The sequence below is a fragment of the Drosophila gunungcola genome, unplaced genomic scaffold (genome assembly GCF_025200985.1).
Source record: "Drosophila gunungcola strain Sukarami unplaced genomic scaffold, Dgunungcola_SK_2 000177F, whole genome shotgun sequence".
Classification (NCBI taxonomy): Eukaryota; Metazoa; Arthropoda; class Insecta; order Diptera; family Drosophilidae; genus Drosophila; species Drosophila gunungcola.
The window spans coordinates 74,029-95,206 of NW_026453338.1; the positions used below are offsets into that span (position 1 = coordinate 74,029).

General features: G+C 38.2%; 1 protein-coding gene and 1 long non-coding RNA gene across 2 annotated transcripts; both read left to right on the plus strand.

Moving 5' to 3' along the window:
* The first annotated feature begins 3,200 nt into the window (after positions 1-3,200).
* On the plus strand, positions 3,201-6,330 carry LOC128265918 (uncharacterized). The gene is made up of 4 exons (XM_053002164.1): positions 3,201-3,358; positions 4,802-4,939; positions 5,007-5,252; positions 6,157-6,330. The coding sequence occupies exons 1-4, from the start codon at positions 3,314-3,316 to the stop codon at positions 6,328-6,330; spliced, it is 603 nt and encodes a 200-aa protein (XP_052858124.1). The 5' UTR covers positions 3,201-3,313.
* Positions 6,331-15,469: 9,139 nt separating this feature from the next.
* LOC128265917 (uncharacterized) lies at positions 15,470-16,207 on the plus strand. Its single transcript, XR_008268954.1, has 2 exons — positions 15,470-15,738; positions 15,810-16,207. It is a non-coding gene; the product is annotated as an uncharacterized LOC128265917 (long non-coding RNA).
* Positions 16,208-21,178: the final 4,971 nt, after the last annotated feature.

The following is a 21,178-nucleotide window of genomic DNA, read 5'->3' on the forward strand; positions in this document are numbered from 1 at the left end:
CACCTGGCGAATTGTCCACCTCGTCATCTGAAGATCAATCGTCTAAATCGTCACCACTTTTTTCGTTGCTGTCAGCTGTCAGCGGACAAATACTCATCAAAGTAAGCGCATTTGTTTCTGTATTGACATGCAAACACCACTAAATTGGCGTAGGCTCTTACGGTTGTTTCTGTCTCCATCACTTGAAATGCCAGCATTACTGCTCGACTTAGGAGCTCCGGCAACTAGTTCCCCAAGTTTCGGATTTTTCACAACTTTAATTTGCAACTGTGTCGTCGATAATTTTTTGTTCGATTGAGCACTAACAGTGTGGAAAAATATTATCGTATTAGTATTTTAGTATTAGTATTTTTTAATACTCACTTTTTAGAATTTAAATGTGGTTATCGACTGAATTGGAATTTGGATTGCTCTTTTCTGTGTGTAATATACTGCAAATAGATTCTTTACCAGAAATCTTTATTCTACTTTCTAGCTTGAAAACATCTGAGACAACAAAAAACTTTATTGATCTTCTTTTTAACTGCTAAGGTCTCAAAAAATACTCATACGGCATGTAAGCCAGTATGAGTTTTGGGCAAGCAAACCTTTTCCCTTTTCTATGCTTGCCAATTTTTATATGTCGTTCACAAAAGGTAACAAATTGGAAAACAGAAAAATATTATATGAAACTTCTTTTAAAGCGAACCGTGTCTGAAGTACTCAAAGATGCCAAGATGGTGGTTACCTTATTGAAAAGCTAGAAAATTCCCGTACGATCATTGCATCTCATTAAATAGCAAGTTTAACGGCTACATAAAGAACATTGGAATATTAAAAAAAATATTAATTGTACAAGCTAAAACAGAGCAACTTCAAATTGGGCAAAAACGGAGCAACTATGAAGAACTCGTGAATTTATCAATTTTATTCATAAATGGAATCGGATACAAAAAAAAAAGGTTAGGTTAGGTTTCAGCGGCTGCCAAATTATTGACACTCTTAGGCCTAGAATACCGCGGGATCTGTGTCCCCTTTCCTACATTATTGTCGGCTGCTCTTACCGCAGCTGACTTAGCATAGCTTCCATCCGGTTGATTTCATAAATTGTATTATTCGCTTTAGGCTTATATTCGCCAGTTTCCTCCTCCTCGTCCCTGCAGCTTCTGCAGAAATCGTTTTGGGGCGCGCAAAGTCTGCTTGCATTTGTGTCGACCAACCAATGGTTGGTATTCAATTTAATCTCAGCTTCAAATTTTGATGAATTATAGTCCACGCAGTTGTTCTGAATTTTCGTAAGGATTACGAGAATAACCTGAAGTAAAACATTTGCAGTAAGACCATTGCAAATGAAAAGGGCATATAAAATTTTAATAAAAACTTAGAAAATGTTTCTTTTGGCTAAGATACACACCTAATTGGGTGGCAAAATGTTATATATTTTACAAATATGTAAAAACCGCTTGACCTTAAACAACACGTGTTTTCCCCGTTTAAACACAAAATACTTAAGAAAATTATACAAAAAAATTTTAGATTCAGTATTAAACCTTACTGAAAAAGGATGTTCGACTCCTTTAATCGCTAGAAAGTTACAAATCAGCTAATCGGCATACGTGTGCAATAGAGGCGAAATGCTGCACCCAAGAAGCAAAGGAGTGGTACACGTCAAATTTTAACTAATTCGGATGCAATGGTTATGCTGCAACAAATCAAAAAGTGCAAAATTGGCAAATGGCTTCCATAAGCAAGGCAGATAGTCAGTGGATGGCAAGACGAGCACTTAGCGTTATGGATTGATCTCAGAAATGAGATCATCAAAAATATCGAATCACTATTCAAATTAACCGGGCCTATAAAAACTAGGAAGTAGATTTATTTAAAAAAAATGATATGGTCTGATGAATATAAATTCAATCGGTACCAGTCGGTCGGAAAACAATATTGTTGAAAAAGACAAAATTGTTGTTACAAAAACGCAACATACAGGAAAGAGGGAAGCACGGTGCAATGGAATAATAAAAAAAGCAAAACTATTTAGATTTTTTGAAGACCCACGGTGGAGGAAATGTCATGGTCTTAAGCTGCTTAACTTGCTTGAGCATTGGAATAATGAAAAAAGGTAAAACTATTTATACTATTTGAAGATTAATCTTTGCCATTTTGTTGACAAATGCCCATATAGGGAGATCACATTTCAACAAGATGGATATCCAAAACACTGCAAAAATCGTTCCGGAATGAATCGCAAAACAAAATTGTAAATTGATAAAGTGCTTTGATCCCAATGCAATCGAAAATTTGTTGTCGATTGTGGAAAGAAGATTAGGACTCAATGAATAGGTTCCAGCAAACCAGCTGGCAGCGGGCTCAGCAATACTGGTGAAAAATTTAATACTGTTTTGTAATAATAACGCGAAACTTGTGACTGCAGTAGTTCGAGACGATTTATTTTGCGAAACTTGTGAAGGAACTATTTCGAAAGCACACGCAGAAAAATGGTTAGAAAGAGCATCCAATTTTTATTGGGTGAGAAAAAATTGGATGTTATATCTATTTAAAATGAAAGATCAAATAACGGTGATGGTTCTTTTAGCAATTTAAAAATGATACCTCCGATTGGTTTTTATATCCTTTGAATTGGATAAGACTGCCAACTTTGTTGAAAATGATGACTTATACTGGTCACGTGACTTACTCGAGAGCCAGTCACGTGACATCCAGACGTAGACAAAAATGGTCACCATATCGGTGTTGATTTTACTTGGTTCTCCTTGTAGGTTATGAGGGATTGGAAATGAAAATAAAAATTCGAATTTCGATTAATGAGTCAACTTTTTTGAAAGGCAGAAAAGAACTCGATTAATCGTAGTTGAAAATCGTACTCGACTGACTTTATTCAATCCTCGAAAATTCTGTTGAATTTATAGGTTAAGAGTTAAATTTTTTATGAAAATAAATTTTTTCAATTCGAAAAAATTCATCATCAATACTTAAATATATCAAAATAATATCACAAAAGTACATACAAACGATTATTTAACACGTATACGTGAAAATAAAAACAAACGGTAATTAATCATTCAAATAAAGTGTTCAATTTTTGTCAATCTTAAGCCTACAAAATTCGATAACATTCTCGATTTATTATCGATAATCAACTCTCGACTATCATTGGCTTTGCATTTTTCATCCCTACTCTTTTCCGTTCTTTTCGGCTGCTCGCCACGCTCGCTACCACACACTCATTCCGGTATTGCACGTTTTTTTGTGGTTAGTTTCTAGAAAATTCTACAAGAAGAGATGGATCAAAAATTTTTGGAGTTTTTGGAAAATGTGGATCCCGAGAGCGCGGATTTTTTTATTGTTCTTTTTAAAGGTAAGTTCTCTCATGCTCATTAATTGATGCCTGAATTTTAAGAATCCTTATGTCTGGAATAGAGATTAATTTTTTCCGTACAAGTTTTCATTTTACCTATACACTTATGGTGCAATACATATTTCATTCACAATGGGGCTGCGATTCATGAAACGATTAGCCAACACATAACAAACTATTTTTAATATGTTACTGCGTTTTATAAAACTTCTAGTCGTTTTATGAAACGCTTCTTTTACATATCGAACACAACATAAGATATCTGTGGGTATTTCTTCGTGTTTAGAAATCAACCTTTATTGAAGATAATAACCAAAATTATTAGAATTTTTCTCTCAATTTCGTAGTCATTGGCGCACTCGTAGTAATACCCACAAATACCCTATAGATGATTGATGCCTTATTGTTATTCCATTGAGCTCAATTCAAAATTGATGTTTTTCTCACTTACAGAAAATTTTATTGATTTTGAATCTCTTCTTTCTCTTACTGAGATGGAAATAGAAAAATTGGTCCCGCAGTTGGGTCTTCGCAAAAAGATTTTGAGTGGTTTGAAAACTCTCGATAGGAGTGTGAAGGTGACTTGTTTTATGCTGTTAAAGTTGATTATTTTATGTTATAGAGCTTTTTAATCATTGATTTGCTGTAGGAAATTGAATCTGGAGAACTCTCGGACTTTTCAGTGGAGAATATTGAAGAAGAAGTGCCACAGAAAAAGTTGAACACAAAAGAACGAAGTGCTGAAGAAGATCTACCAAAACGTAAAAAATTTAGAAAAGCAGAAACCGCATTGAATTATAGTGAAATTCAAAACGTAAATTTCTTAGTAATTTGAATAAATATGTATACGATTTGGTGATCACTTACTCTAATACTGAAATGAAAATTATTTTTTTCAGAACGCTCGCAAATACTTGGATGGCAATATTATTGGGCGGAAAATCTTGGCTTTCTATAAAAAAGGATTATTTGATAGTTCTATTCGTTCTCAATTAGCTGAATGTATAATTGTTTCAGAACTGAACGTTGATTTAGACCCAAAAAAAGTGTAAGTGATTTTTCTCGAAATTCGAATTATTATTTTTAAATAACACATTCTGTAATGCTCCTTATTTGCTTTGATGTATTTTACCCCTTAATTTAGAATATCGCCCCAAAGGTTCCTTGAGCTGAGGAACTAAATAGTTGAGGTTTTCCCGACGAAAACGGCAGTAAGTTTTCGCTCTTTGTATAAATTATTTGTGAGTAATTGAGTAGAAGTTTCTTTTGTAGGAAAAAAAATTAAATGTAAGAGGTAGATGATAACCATCTTCCTTGAAATTCATATAAATTACAATTTTAATGTTCTTCTGGATTGCTTATTACTTTTATGTTTTAACGTCCCATTTTAAATTCTGCAGCTTTATAAAACAACAATTTTCTAATAACTATTTTGTTTTCTAGGCAACGTACTACGTATCAAGGCAGCCGAAAACTAATTTGGAAGGCGCGAAGCAGCCCAGGTGTAAATTATATGATAAATATACCTGTATAATAAAAGATTTGCGTGCTTCAGGATTACGGTCGAAAGAGTCCCAACAGGTATGTCATGAGAAATGTCCCTTTCCATTTCTATAAAGTTTCTTTTTTAACTTTTTTCTTTTAACAGCCAACAACTGTTCATGACGATGGAGTAAAGAGAGATGAACAGGGCGAAGTGAAGGAAGACCTGGAGTGGTTAAGAGGATGCCTAGAACCCGAGGTTGAGGCTACTGAGCGGTGGATTAGGACTTCCGATTATCGCCTCCATTCCTTAAGAGTTACTCCTACTAGAAAAAAAGAAATTAGTCGTCAAATTAATTCAACTACAATTTATTTGAACGAATTTAAGGTTCAGCCTTGGGGCTATAGACTTGTAAGTTATTACTACCTTAATCTTATAACTTTTATTTTTTATCTTTGCCAAGGAAAAAAGAATTCTAAAATTGAAATTTGTTCATTAATTTTGCTTAAAAGCTGTAAAGTAGTTTCAAATCATGAGTAACTCTCAACTTGAGGTTTCAAGTATAATTTTGAAAATTAGTATAAAAACTCAAAACACGCCAAAGAAAGGGATTATATTTAGGCCCAACTTTTGACATCCTTCTTATGTCTTTCAGCTTCAAATAGATTTTAATAATCTAAATAATTCCAATGGTTTAAAATTGTTTGGGAATTGGCCTGATATCGCAATTAAAGTAAAACTTATTGCTAATGAAAAGTTAACCTTCAGTGACAACACAGGTAATTTTGGCTGTTACATTTTAAAGAGTGTTTGAGAAAAATGGTCGATTGGCAGATGTGAGAAATTCAGTTTTACATAAAATTGTCACTCGTAGAAATTGGAATGAGGAAAAAATTATTAATAGAGTATCTTTTGGGTACATATTTATTGATTTTTCGGATGTACCCAATTTTAATTTTTTTAGAGGACACTGTTAAAACCTTGAATCTTATTCCAGATTGTTCAAGAACGTCAACGTGGGGAAATGGAAAACAACAACTGTCGATACAGAAAATGGTTTTCTTCTACATGTGCGGGTATGAAGACAATTTATTAAATATGAATAATTATTTTAGTATTTTTTCAGGATCAAAATGAATTGGAGACAGAAGTACAACGTATGTCGTTAAAATTGAGAACTGCGGGAAGCACACTTCAGCCTTTCCCAATCATAGTTGGAACTGACTGGTCCAATATCACTGACTCCTATGTATATATAGATAATTTTTATTACCGAGTTGACAGTCCGCTAAGAGCTATTGACGTTTGCTTCAAGGTATACCACGCGTTGCATGCCTTCTACCCACACCAGAGTCTGTATCCGTGGCTGTTCATTCAAAAGGCTATTTATGAAATAGAAACGCAGTGGGATCCACAAGTTCCTTGTGTTGAGACCAAAATCAAGGAATTTCGAAATCTTGATTTAGAATCTTTAATTCAAGATGACTAAGTGTCCAGTTTGCAGCACCGACCTTCCATCGGTTCATGCACTCCATCTTCATTTAAAAATTAACCATCTAAATCAAGTCTTCAATGCTTACAAGTGCCAGGAATTGAATTGTCTTAGAGACTTCAATGATTGGAGTTCTTTCAAAAGACATTTAGTAAATTATCATAAAATTCCTTTAATTTCCAATAAATGTACAGTTTTCTCCAATACTAACAACAATAATACTCAATTCATAGTTCCTGAAAATAAAGTTTCGAATAACCATGTAGAAACACTTGCTCATTCAGATGACTCGAGTTGTTTGAGACCCCAGAACATTAGTAGTCGTGTACAATCCTCGTTACTCGCATTTGTGGCAAAATTATATGCCGCGCCAAATTTACCGCGCAACCATGTTCAAAACATTGTCGATGAAAGCAAAAAATTTCTTTCCGAAATTCTATCACTTTTAAAGTTGACAATTTCAGAAGCTTTTGAGACTCAAAAACAGAAGATGAGTTTATGAATAATTTTAATATTCTTACACAAGCTCCGTTGTTGCCATTCGATTCGGTGAAAACAGAATATAAGCGTCTCAAAATTTTTTCTGATTCTGGTCATTTTATTTCTCCAAATTCCGTTGTAGTGGGTCATAAGCTCCGTTGTTGCCATTCGATACGATGAAAACAGAATATAAGCGTCTCAAAATTTTTTCTGATTATGGTTATTTTATTTCTCCAAATTCCGTTGTAGTGGGTCATAAGATGGGAACTAAAAGAATGGGTGGTCGAATAGTGAAAGAAATTTTACCAGTTACTGCTCAATACATCTCTTTAAGAAAAACATTGACTATGTTTTCAATTTACCGAACGTTTTTCACACAGTAGTAGAATATGTACATGCGCTTGAAAAAGAGAAGGATGTTTTGTCGAAATTCATCCAAGGTGATTATTGGCAGTCAAAAAAACAGCGGCTCTTTCCCAAAAAAGTAGTTTTTCCCATTCTCATCTATTATGATGACTTTGAGGTTAACAATCCTCTAGGATCCCACAAAAATATTCAAAAATTAGGCGGTACATATTGTTTCATACCATGTATTCCACCAAAATATCAAACTCTTCTGGAGAATTTTTTGTAACTCTCATTTCTCACGCTTCCGATAGGAAAGAGGGTACTAATTCCATGATTTTCCGTGCTCTCATTGATGAAATTAACTTCCTGAAAAGCAACGGTATAGAGATAGTCACTGATAGTGGTAATAAATGAATTTATTTTTCTTTCGCTGGTATTCTGGGTGATAATTTAGCGGCTAATGATTTATTAGGTTATACTGGTAGTAGACAATTAAAAAAACACGCAAAGCGATTGTTTTGAGACCAAAGAGAAACTTAGATCCGTCGATTGTTATGAAACCGATGTTCTTCTAGGTTCAGAGAAAACTGGCATTTCTGAGTTTTGCGCCTGGAATATGGTCAATGACTATCACGTTTATGAGAATATTTTGGCTGACGTTATGCATGATGGCCCAGAAGGAGCCTATGCTTATGACATGGCTCATATAACTTTTCATGTTGTTAAGAAGGCTGAGAAAAAAGTTGACCTTTGCATTTTAAATGACAAAATATCTCATTTTGATTACAGGAAATATGGATTATCAAATCGACCTCCACTTATTAGTGAGAGTGAACTCAATAAGAAAAATTTGAAAATTTCTGCATCAGAAATGATGGCATATATTTATTCTTTCCCCCTACTTATTGGCGACATTGTATCACATGATGAAGTTTGGGATTTTTATCTTACACTTCGTAAGATAGTCGATATTGAGATGGCTCCTGCCATTCACAAAGAATGTGCAAGCCTATTAGATACTCTAGTATCAGAACATCACGAAATGTATGTGCGTTTGTTCAATGACACGCTAAAACCAAAACATCATCATTTGGTGCACCATGGACAAACAATAAAAAGGTCTGGTCCTCTCTATCCGAAAAGTTCATTCAAATTTGAATCTAAGAATAGAATTCTCAAAGCATATGCTGACTCCACTTATTCTCGTTTAAATATTTCTTTGACAATAGCAAAAAAGGAGCAATTGCAAGTAGCTTATAGATCTGCCAGTAGAAAAGGCTTTTTGTCGCAAATAGAACTTGGTCCAGTTTCGGTGAAATAGATAAAATATTTGCCAATGAAAAAGAAAAAATTTGCTTTCTATACCATGAATGGCATACTGTAGGATTCGAAGAAAAATTACACGCGTATGAAGTCACATCGACTGGGAAAGCCAAATGTATACTTATTGAAAATCTACTCTCGCCGCGTCCTGTTATATGTCAAAGAATGCCAAATAAAAAGGTTTATATTGCTTTTAGGTACGCTGTATGATGTAATTAATTTCTTCCTAAAACATTTTCTGTGTATATATTTTTACTTTCTAGATTAATTATGATACCGATTATTATAAGATTAATATACTTATAAGAATACTCCATTTTTAATATTTGTTAACAAGAAATAAAAATAAATTATGTTCAGAATTTATATTTGTGTACAAACTAATTACATTCCTCAAACCTTTTGTATATATGAGCTCAAAAATTTATGAACTAATTGAATATCTTAAATCAAAAAAAAAATCAAAAATATTAAAAAAATAAAAAACTTATTGAACATTTTTTAAGCAATTTAAATAGATATAATATCACTGGTAGATGGTTTTATGAACCAACTAAATAGCAACCATATACAAAAAAGTTGGATCAAGCAAACAAACGCTTGTTTTGTCGCACACTCTCAGTTGGTGAATATATCCAATTCCTGTGGATCCAAGAAAACTAGATAAGCCAACTAACAAATTGGATCCCCAGCACCTATATAAAATAGTTGTATTATCCAATACACAGGTGTATATTTCCAACTATTTTCCTGCGTGCACGACGACGAAAAGAAGTGGTTACGATGACGTTCGATTGATCACTAAATTTAATACCTCAGTAATTTCTCTTAGAACCTAACTTATGCTACGGTGGCGAGAGACGGGGCGAATTCGCAAGAGCGAAAGGACGAAAGCTTTATTGGCTCCCGCTCTCGCCCTACAACTAGTGATTTCAAAGCGCCAAGTGCGCAAAAAACTGGAAAGCTATTCCAAAGGAAATACCAGAAAATTTGTTGAAAAGTAGGCCAGATCGAATTAAAAGCGTGATTACAAAAAAGGGAGTTTGGACAAAGAGAGTAACTTTGCACGCCTCTGTATACGCGCAGCAGGGTTATTGATAGTCTTGATTACTCATAATCATTTGTGCCGGCTGGGCAATGGGCATTGCATTAACCCGGACGGATCGGGCATTGCAGTGTCTAGCTAATGCAACGGTCGTTCCCCCGGAGATTGAACCGCTGCCATGACTAGAAGGGTCTGGCGGCAGGCTTAAAACGCAAAGGGGGTAGCTCGCCCCAAATAAACCAGTCCGGAGCCCAAACGTCGGTGGGAAGCGAAACTGCTACCCTGGCGGGCAAATCGAGGAGCAATGCTCTCTGCGTATCGCCAGCGCTCACACCTCTGATATGACGAAAGCAGCTCATATCAGCTGCAACGCAGTTACAAAAACGGAACGCTGAACAAGCTAAGCCACACATGTGCCATAGTCGAAGCAGGCTCGGACCTGGAGAGCGTGTTTATCCTAAGCAAACAGGAAGAAGAGAACCTTCTCTGCGCAGGGACTGGCTGAAGCTTTCCAGCGAGGTGATAAAGGCTGAAGCTCAGCATAAGGCGGCTCTGAAGATCAAAAACAGGCTCCAAAACAAGGCAGACTTCTCTTAGGAGGAGAAGGCAGGCTATTCTCCAATATGGTGGAAGAGATGCTGGTCCACAAAAGACAACGCTCAGCCGAGAGCACCACTAAGGGTTCACCGGTTAGCATGCGGCAACGCGGCCCCAAGGAGGCTGAGATACCAAGAAAGATATACAAATGGAAATGAATCCCCTAAAAGCAACAGGCAAACAAGGACCCGAAAACACTGATCAAATACCTCGGCTTAGTAATAGACAGCATGGTGACATGTAGAGGAACTGGTGAATGGCAACCGCAGCGCTATACGTATCCAAGAAGATGCTTGGCAGAGAGTGGGGCTTGTCACCTGCTCTAATGCACTGAATTTACATCTAGGTAGTGCGTTCTACTTTGCTGTATGGAGTACTTGTGCGGTCGCAAGCTTCTGGAAAGAGGGCATACAACAAGCTAATGGACAAAACTCAGCGGCAAGCAATGCTTTGCATCACGAGGCACTGAGATCAACCCCCACAAAATCACTCGATACTACATTCGAAATCGACCCCCTAAATATCCAAGCCAAACTGATCGCAGGTATGGCAGCTCTACGCCTTGTTGCACCAAGCAATATGTCGCTGCAAGGACAATAGGCCGGGACTTGGTCAATAAAACCAATTACATGATCCCCCAAACCCGCCCAGAAGTTGGAACAAACGCTTTTTTGGGACCTGAGGACTAGAAAGGAATCCAGGAGTAGGACATCTATGGTAGAAGGAGGAGTAGGATCGGGCTTATACTGCACAGATCCAGAGATCTGGCTTCCAGAAGTTTAGAAGTTTTTGCCATAGGGAAAGCAAATTGACAGAGAAAATGACGTGCCTATCTCCCTTAGAACACAACAAAGCTCTCTGAAAAACTTAGTCGCTATGTGCTGCATCTACCCCGGAAAGACTTCAGACTACTAGTGGGATATTTCAGAGGCAAGACAGACGCATCGCACGCAGTGAAACTAGGAATCACTAACAATGGCAGTTGCAGAACATGCGTTTTATATTTTATTTATATTCAACTAATAAATTAATTCAAAAGTAGCGATAGACAATTTTCTTCCCAATAAAACTATAATTTATTCCAAGTTTTAACATGTTTGGTAAAATCCAAATCAAGGGACTGCTGACGAAACAGTAAAGTAGGTCAGGAATTCTTGTCGGTCAAACTTGACTAAAAGGAAAACGTTCAACGCGGTCCGCAACTTCCCTTTTGGGTAGTATTAGACCGAATCACAGCCGATCAACCGACAGCATATGCTTGCTGAGGTCAGACAAGAATGTGCATGTCAAGTCCAAAACCTATAGATCGAATTGTTTCCGAGATCTCGGCGTTCACACGGACAGACAGACAAGCTTGACTTATATATAAAAGTATATATAATTTATGCACACTTTTTAACAAAACTACTATCCAGTTAGTCGTTATAAAAGTGATCTCCGTATATACAAAAAAAATTTAAGCCTGAGGTATAGAAACAGACTGACAGACGGACTGATGGACAGACGGGCATGGCTACATCAACTCCTCTAGCTACGCTGATCAGGAACATACATACACTTATTAGTGAAGAACATGTCTGTTACTACATTACAAACATCTGACCATATTTTTAACTGAAATAACCGGACGTGTAATCTATGTAAACTTAAATTATTTAAAATGTTTTGGGGTTATGCCCTTATTCTTAAAAAAATCTTACCTGACTCCGTACTATCATGAAGGGTCCAATAGTACTGAATAAAGTTGTCCATTGGACAGTGATTCAAAAAAACCGCTCTAAGCACAACCACCTTGGATGTTTCATAATGTAACGGACGATTTGAGTCATGGCAGCGAGGTATATAAAATTTAGGTTCACAAGATAAATGCAAGGTGCTTTTAACGAACGTATAAGTCATCGCCTGTATTTCGTTTCCATAAAAGCCGTCACTTGTAATCATGGCAACAATACTAAAGAATCCATTGGAAAAAAAATTTACTCTGGATGCGTGAAAGTAACAATTTTTATAGGGTATCTTAACATCAGCATTAACTCCAAAGAAAGCCAAGGTTTTCTCTAAATTAGATGTCTTATACCAAAGCAATGCTTCTTGGTGCTCGCTTGTGTTTGTCTGGAAATAATCAACCAAAATTATACCATTTAAAGTGACTTTTGTTGTAAACCATTCATGATGTAAAGATTCCAAGGTAATTATTATACGACCATTTCCATATGAGTAGTTTCTGCTAGTAAAAACGTAAAGATTCGTCGCCAGAACATCGAAATACAAAAGGCGGATAAGCCAAAATATTTTTTTTAACATGACGTTGATAAAGCTTAACTATACCTTGAAATGACATGTGGGGGATATCCTACTTTGTTTAGAAATCAATCTCAATAAGGACATATATTTCAAGCTTTAGTTAAGCTTGGCTATAAGCTTTTCTTCCTAGCGATTCGACGGCCCATCAGGGTTGGGCTGGTGTGTTTAATCGAGACAGTGCCGGCGCTAATAGATTCGTCACACCAGCCAGTGGTGCAAACTTCAACAGGTGGTTTTACATTTGAATTACAAATGGATGGTAGGAGATAATAAGAAAACATGTAACGAATAACGAATAGTTTAGATTTCAGTCGAGATGGTGATGTATGGAACCAAGCGCACTCGAGCGATGGTCCGTCTGCTGCTTGTCGGCAATGAGGGGGTGGTGGTCTTGTTGCAAAAATTTCTACAGAGGCTTCATGCTAGCTGTAGCAAAAAAAAATGGTGCTTAAAACATTATAAAAATATTTATTTAATCTAAGACGAAATAATATTCTTAAAAATACACATTAAAATCGGGGGCAAATAAATAAATTAACATTGGAATCGACATGCAATAAAATATATAATGGTAAATATAAATAAAAAATATATAATTGATGTCAAACGGAAGGCTGCTATTTGGGAGGAACTTAAAACTATATTTATTTAAACATTTTCCGATACCGCTAAAGAAATGCTGGTTCTTTTGCAGAAGTTTCTCTTTACCTTTCTTTTTTTTTCTTGTTACTTTAAGATTCCTTATTTTTACTCACTCACTAGATCATTAACACGAAAGAATAATAAAAAAAACACTAAGACTAATTTAATTCCATTGATTTTTCCACATTGCTGCATATATTGCTGCTTAATTTCTGGTCGGGGCTGAGGATTAAACTATAGGCAGATATTATGCCCCTTCCCGTGGTGCAACTCCGATACCTTCAACGCCACCGTCGACTTTGGCGAAACGATCGATCTCGCGCCGGACACTGCGCTTCTGCTGGCCGCCGGTCCGTGGTCTTCTCCTTCTCCTTTTGGAGCGGCGATTTTGGTGGCTTCTGCGATGTGGTGGCTTCACAGCACTGCCTTCGCGCTTGCATTCGCTGATATAGAGTGTTGGGGCTGCACCTTTTGGCCAACACCTATGCAATAAGATGAGCCCCCTTAGACCTCATTCGCTTCTCATTCACACCTGGACTTGGCCGTAATCCCACTAATGCTAGGCTATTCCTTTTGGGCTCTTTTACCCAGATACTTGCTGCTGCTGTTGGTGGTTTCCTCTCCTGATTGAGCAATTTTGCTTTGAACTTTTTATTGAACACCACTTCTTTAGCCAACTACTCACTTTGGATGCCAAACTAGGAATGACGGCTAATGACGCTGAAATAAAGGCGGCAACCTGTCTCTCCAACTAATTGGATAAATTGTCTCACTCAGGGTCTGACAATTCGCCCTGTTACCCCGATTAGACCATCTGCAGCTACAACAAACGGCTATTAGAACGCCTCGAGCTAGTCGATCTAATCTATAAATGATAAATTTATTCATAAATACAATATTTCTTGGTCGTGGACAGTATGACTGAATTGTAAATGATGAGAGACGTCTTTGCAAATATACTCATACATAATTGTGTGCTCCGGCCACATTGTAGGATCTAATGCTTTTAATAGAGTGAGAGTAGAATTTTAAAGTAAAAAATATCTTGTTTTGATTTTAAAATTTAATTTAGAACAAGTAGTTTTTAACATCACCAGAAGTCGCTTCAAGATTGAGGCGAGTTACAAAAGCCGACTTTCAAAGGCAAATCTGATAATCTGGATACCGGGGCCACACCAGTAACTGGCTGAGGGGTGTGAGCTAGGTGGCCTTATTGTTGGAGGGTAAAACGGAGCTCCCTGATGGACACCAGAGGACTCAGGAACACCATTGGGACCTAGTGCCTTCAATAGTTGGTAAAGTGGTGCAGGAGCACAGATAGAGTTACTAAAACTTGGCATCATTCGAGGTGGTCCAGTCGCGACGGCAAGTGCGTTTCAAGTTTACTCTACTACACTCAGGAGAAGACTGTTGATCAGAATCCTATGGTCGATATATTTATTGTCCTCTGATTATATGTATTTGTAATATCTAGGTACAGTAAATGGTGGGAAATAGTATGAACATTTGGGTTACATTTGGGATTTTCAGTTAAGGGTCACACTGTTATTTTCGCTGATGCAAACACGTTGTGTATTCAACAAGTAATTCCGATTTAAGTTTAATTTAAACGTGTTTTGTTCTTTTCCCGCAGTTCATCCCTCGCCGCATTCACATCCCCCGCCGCAGTCGTGTCCCTCGCCGCAGTCAGATCCCTCGCCGCAGTCACGTTCACAGTAGTGGACAGAAGCCGGAACGTGTTTTGAAGGTAAGTGTTCTTTTGTTTTGGTTTTGTTAATTGCGCATTTTAAAATTCCGCATCCCTCTCCGCAGTCACTTTGGTAGGGTTTTGGCCGGAGCCGGAGCCGGATCGCAGTTTGAACTGGTGAGTGTTGTATTTGATTTGATTTTGTCAGTTTTACATGTTTTTATATCAATTTTAATGCAGTTTTTTTCGGTTTGGAGCCGGTGAAACGGTCACTAGTAAGATCGCCTTGCCTATTAAAATAGGTGTGTGGCTTAGTATTTATTTCAGCTTTTAAACGTTAGCTATATATAAATAGTATTTAGAGACGTCATTCAGAGGCCTTTACAATAATAGGCTTTAAAAAATTTGTTTAACAGTGATATAAAACAAATAAAAATATCTTAAAAATAAATACTGAGTATGTTATCAGGTTTTAAGTGCGTGGAACTGTGACAATATATCGCTATCGAAATATTTTTATAGGAACTGTTTACTGTAAAGTTTGACCAAAATGCCAGAGTATCGCTGTCAAAAGTCACTGCCGCGAATATCGATAGAGGTTTTAGTGACTCGATATCGCAGCCGTGTTTATCGAAAAAATACAGCATGGCTGGTTGTTTACATTTTTGGAGTTATAAAATTTACACGTTTTCTAATAAAAATTTTGCTTTTTCAGGTTAAACGCGGATTTGTGCCGACAGGATCTGGAGTTGCGCCATCCACAGGAAGCCGTCCAGTGACGATGGAGCAGTACCGGCCAGCGGAGTCGGTGGAGTTAAGCAGCAGCCAGTTTCCAGTCCACGGAGGAGCAAACATCTTTGGAGTTCCTGGCACGCTGCAACTACCAGCCGGGGGGCAAACTTGGAGCAGCATTACTGTTGGTGTGTGTACATCTAGGATTGACCTCCGTTGGAACCTGTAAATTTGAAAAAGATTAGAGGTGACGGCCATGGTTTTTTGGACCGCCACAGATAAATCTGTATCATACGAATCTAATAGTTCTTCTTCCAGGTACAGTTTCAGCCTGTTCAGGCCAGCTTGAAGCTGCTGCTCTGGAGTTGGCGTGCGGACCTCGGATGGTAGTAGCGGGCTCATAATAGGCCTCTGGATATACTCCAGCTGAAACCTGATGATATGGGCCATGTCTACACGGCTAATCGTGCCACTCCTGACTGACCGTGACATGTTGTTGACCCAGTCCATCGACGGCCTTTCCTGGGGTACGCCGGTCGCTAACGCTAGTTCCTGTTTTTGCCTAGCCTGGCTTTCACGATGTTCTATACGCAGCTGTGCTTGCTGCAAATTACGCTGTTCCTGTTCTTGTTGTTTAAGGCGAATTAGAGTTGGAATTTGCTGCTGGAGTGTTACCGGCTGCTGTAGAAGTAAACGCCGCAAAGGCTCAAAATGTTTTTCGAGTTGTTTCGAGTAAATTGGCAAGTCTTGGTTATCCGGAGTGAATAGATTCAAGAGGATTTCTCACTTCTGTATTCGGGTGTGCAAGGAGGGATTTGGCGAGCCTGCCACTGGCCTCGTCAAACACTTCTTGCACCGACTTTACGTTATAACAGCGTTGTATATCCGTATTCCCTGTATAGCGGCCAGCTTGCACAATCCAGCGTAACATTTTGTTGTGTGACCCACTATATTTTACCAAATTTATTTTTGAAATCAGTGGACTCCAGGCAGGGAGTGCGTACTGCCAGGTTGGCGCGATTAATTGTTTATATATTAGTGCTTTACTTGAAGTTGGGAGCTTTTTCTGCTTACCCAGGGTGGTATGATGATTTAGTTTTAACCTCCTGTCTAGTAAAAGAATTAAATAGCGGAGCTTAAATTGGTTTTTTATTTTATTACCACGTAAAACCGAGACTCTCGTTTAGGGTGATACCCCAAAGGGACGCCCAGCTTGTGATTTCTGAGATATACTTGGTATTTGTGTCAATTGCTATATGCGTTGAGGTTGAGAGTAATATAGATTAGTGGTCAGCTTGCTCAGTAAAAAGTGTCCGGCCGACAGAAGTAGGAAACGGCATATCAGCAGTGGAAATCGTGTAAAGAAAGGTCCCTAGAATACTACCTTGAGGAACACCCGCAGCCATATTACCAAATCTGGACTGGTGTCCGTTATAACCATTTACAATAAAAGTGCGATTTGTTAGATAACTTTCCAGAGTTCTGAGGAGATAGTACGGAAGTAGTTTAGCGAGTCTAAAAAGCAGGCCAATTTGCTCCTTTCTGAATCCAAATTGGTGGGAGGGGACTGCTTCCTTAAAGTCCTTACACTCAAACATTCTTCTCATAAGGAGCGCCTCAAATATTTTAGAGAAGCCGGCCAAGAGGCTGATCGGTCTGTAGGAGTTTACATCGTGATGACTTTTACCAGGCTTTTTTATCATAGAAATATAGGCACACTTCCATTTTGATGGGAAGTGGCCAAATCTGAGTATACAATTGAAAATATGCGTAATAAATATCACAGCTTTGTGAGGAAGTTTTTTAATTAGGCTTTTTTCGACTTGGTCACCCCCGGGTGCCTTTTTGTTCTGAAATAACTTAATATCCTTGTAAGTCTGATGGCGCAATCGGCCTGAACCGCAAGTCCGCAACAGGATGGTCTTCCCCATACTCCTCACTGTGGAGCCATGTATCCCTAGAAATTTGTCCTTTTTGCTTGATAATCTCCTTTGCTTCAGAAAGTATACTATCCCTGTACTCTGTAGATGTTGATAATTTAGGTTTAAATCTTTCCTCAAGATGATTAACAAATGCTTCAGTATTTTCCTCATTTGACTTTGTCCATACAAAGTTTTCCCCAACGTTGCCATTACCACCACCATTAGATTCTTGTATTTTAAGAGGCCAGTTAGGCTCCGGTTTTTTTTTGAGCCGGTTTATTATCCTCCATAGCTTTTGCGTCCTATAACGATCATTAGGATCGATATTATTAAAGGTCGTGTTATTTATTTTGATTTTCTCTTCCTGCACAGATTTTGAAAATGTACGACTTGCTTGTTGGTAAATTCTTCGATTTTCTGGCGTAGGCCTAACCATGAAGTTTTGCTTGCTAATATTTTTCTGGTCTAGCTGCAGTTGAAGTCGCTGGCTAAGGATGATTTGTCCTGGTCGAAGGTTTGGGCGCGAGTTATTTTGGGACGCTGCCGCAGCCGCGCAGTAGATTTTATTATATAGAGAATCAATAACAAGTTCGATATCGTTTCCTGATGAAATTTCTGTATTTGAGTGAATGGAATCAGATAGGATGCGCTGAAATTTTTTAACATTCGCCCTAGGTGGCAGGAGTCGACGATTTGAGCACCATTTTCAAAATGTCCTTCTACAGCCAGCTCAATAAAGATAGGGAGATGGTTAGATTGTAGATCTACTACTGAGTTAGTGCGAAACCTATCACTAGGTAAACCTAGGTAGACCGCAAAATCGATTGCAGATGGCATTTTCCTGCTGTCGAAAGGGTAGTGAGTGGCACCCCCAGTTGCCAGTATGTTTATCTGATTATGTGAATGAATTGAATGCAAGAGGTTCCTGCCTCTTGCACAGGATCGAACGCCTCCCCACCAGGGGTTTTTAGCATTCCAATCCCCGCATATGATGATTTTTGAGCTATTCGATAATTTCTTCATGTGAGCCAAGAACATGTTGAAGTCTAGTAAAAGAATTAAATAGCGGAGCTTAAATTGGTTTTTTATTTTATTACCACGTAAAACCGAGACTCTCGTTTAGGGTGATACCCCAAAGGGACGCCCAGCTTGTGATTTCTGAGATATACTTGGTATTTGTGTCAATTGCTATATGCGTTGAGGTTGAGAGTAATATAGATTTGTGGTCAGCTTGCTCAGTAAAAAGTGTCCGGCCGACAGAAGTAGGAAACGGCATATCAGCAGTGGAAATCGTGTAAAGAAAGGTCCCTAGAATACTACCTTGAGGAACACCCGCAGCCATATTACCAAATCTGGACTGGTGTCCGTTATAACCATTTACAATAAAAGTGCGATTTGTTAGATAACTTTCCAGAGTTCTGAGGAGATAGTACGGAAGTAGTTTAGCGAGTCTAAAAAGCAGGCCAATTTGCTCCTTTCTGAATCCAAATTGGTGGGAGGGGACTGCTTCCTAAAAGTCCTTACACTCAAACATTCTTCTCATAAGGAGCGCCTCAAATATTTTAGAGAAGCCGGCCAAGAGGCTGATCGGTCTGTAGGAGTTTACATCGTGATGACTTTTACCAGGCTTTTTTATCATAGAAATATAGGCACACTTCCATTTTGATGGGAAGTGGCCAAATCTGAGTATACAATTGAAAATATGCGTAATAAATATCACAGCTTTGTGAGGAAGTTTTTTAATTAGGCTTTTTTCGACTTGGTCACCCCCGGGTGCCTTTTTGTTCTGAAATAACTTAATATCCTTGTAAGTCTGATGGCGCAATCGGCCTGAACCGCAAGTCCGCAACAGGATGGTCTTCCCCATACTCCTCACTGTGGAGCCATGTATCCCTAGAAATTTGTCCTTTTTGCTTGATAATCTCCTTTGCTTCAGAAAGTATACTATCCCTGTACTCTGTAGATGTTGATAATTTAGGTTTAAATCTTTCCTCAAGATGATTAACTAATGCTTCAGTATTTTCCTCATTTGACTTTGTCCATACAAAGTTTTCCCCAACGTTGCCATTACCACCACCATTAGATTCTTGTATTTTAAGAGGCCAGTTAGGCTCCGGTTTTTTTTGAGCCGGTTTATTATCCTCCATAGCTTTTGCGTCCTATAACGATCATTAGGATCGATATTATTAAAGGTCGTGTTATTTATTTTGATTTTCTCTTCCTGCACAGATTTTGAAAATGTACGACTTGCTTGTTGGTAAATTCTTCGATTTTCTGGCGTAGGCCTAACCATGAAGTTTTGCTTGCTAATATTTTCTGGTCTAGCTGCAGTTGAAGTCGCTGGCTAAGGATGATTTGTCCTGGTCGAAGGTTTGGGCGCGAGTTATTTTGGGACGCTGCCGCAGCCGCGCAGTAGATTTTATTATATAGAGAATCAATAACAAGTTCGATATCGTTTCCTGATGAAATTTCTGTATTTGACTGAATGGAATCAGATAGGATGCGCTGAAATTTTTTAACATTCGCCCTAGGTGGCAGGAGTCGACGATTTTGAGCACCATTTTCAAAATGTCCTTCTACAGCCAGCTCAATAAAGATAGGGAGATGGTTAGATTGTAGATCTACTACTGAGTTAGTGCGAAACCTATCACTAGGTAAACCTAGGTAGACCGCAAAATCGATTGCAGATGGCATTTTCCTGCTGTCGAAAGGGTAGTGAGTGGCACCCCCAGTTGCCAGTATGTTTATCTGATTATGTGAATGAATTGAATGCAAGAGGTTCCTGCCTCTTGCACAGGATCGAACGCCTCCCCACCAGGGGTTTTTAGCATTCCAATCCCCGCATATGATGATTTTTGAGCTATTCGATAATTTCTTCATGTGAGCCAAGAACATGTTGAAGTGAACTTCTGACCATTTGTGTTGGGGTGGCAAGTAGACTGGAGCAACGACTATCTGTTCCCTATTAGCGGTTGTGATGAGTAACGGGCAGCTTTGAATACAGTCTTCCATTATGGGTTGTAGAGCAATATGTCTGAGGTTAGATTTTATAAAAACGGCCGTACCACCACTCCTTTTAGTGGGGTGGGTGGCACTGTATAAGACATATCCATTAAGGTGGACCTCATTATTGGTGGTGGTAAGAGGGTCAAAGTTGCAAGGTGGGCGAATTTCAGTAATAATCAAAATATCTATTTTATTTTGCTGAAAAAAAATTTTTACGTCAGGGAATTTATTACCAAGGCCGCAGGCATTCCAATACGCAATTTTAAGTGATTTGAGTACTGAAACACCTGCATTGGCATTTGTTTGAGTTGGAGTACCTGAGTAATTTCTGAGCGCCTCAAATATTTTAGAGAAGCCGGCCAAGAGGCTGATCGGTCTGTAGGAGTTTACATCGTGATGACTTTTACCAGGCTTTTTATCATAGAAATATAGGCACACTTCCATTTTGATGGGAAGTGGCCAAATCTGAGTATACAATTGAAAATATGCGTAATAAATATCACAGCTTTGTGAGGAAGTTTTTTAATTAGGCTTTTTTCGACTTGGTCACCCCCGGGTGCCTTTTTGTTCTGAAATAACTTAATATCCTTGTAAGTCTGATGGCGCAATCGGCCTGAACCGCAAGTCCGCAACAGGATGGTCTTCCCCATACTCCTCACTGTGGAGCCATGTATCCCTAGAAATTTGTCCTTTTTGCTTGATAATCTCCTTTGCTTCAGAAAGTATACTATCCCTGTACTCTGTAGATGTTGATAATTT

Excerpts from the sequence above, each read along its gene's own strand:
- LOC128265918 (XM_053002164.1), top strand. The coding sequence starts at position 3,314 with ATGTGGATCCCGAGAGCGCGGATTTTTTTATTGTTCTTTTTAAAG. Across the intron at positions 4,940-5,006 it reads GGTCGAAAGAGTCCCAACAG|CCAACAACTGTTCATGACGA; the intron begins GTATGTCATGAG and ends TTCTTTTAACAG. Across the intron at positions 5,253-6,156 it reads AGCCTTGGGGCTATAGACTT|GTATACCACGCGTTGCATGC; the intron begins GTAAGTTATTAC and ends GTTTGCTTCAAG.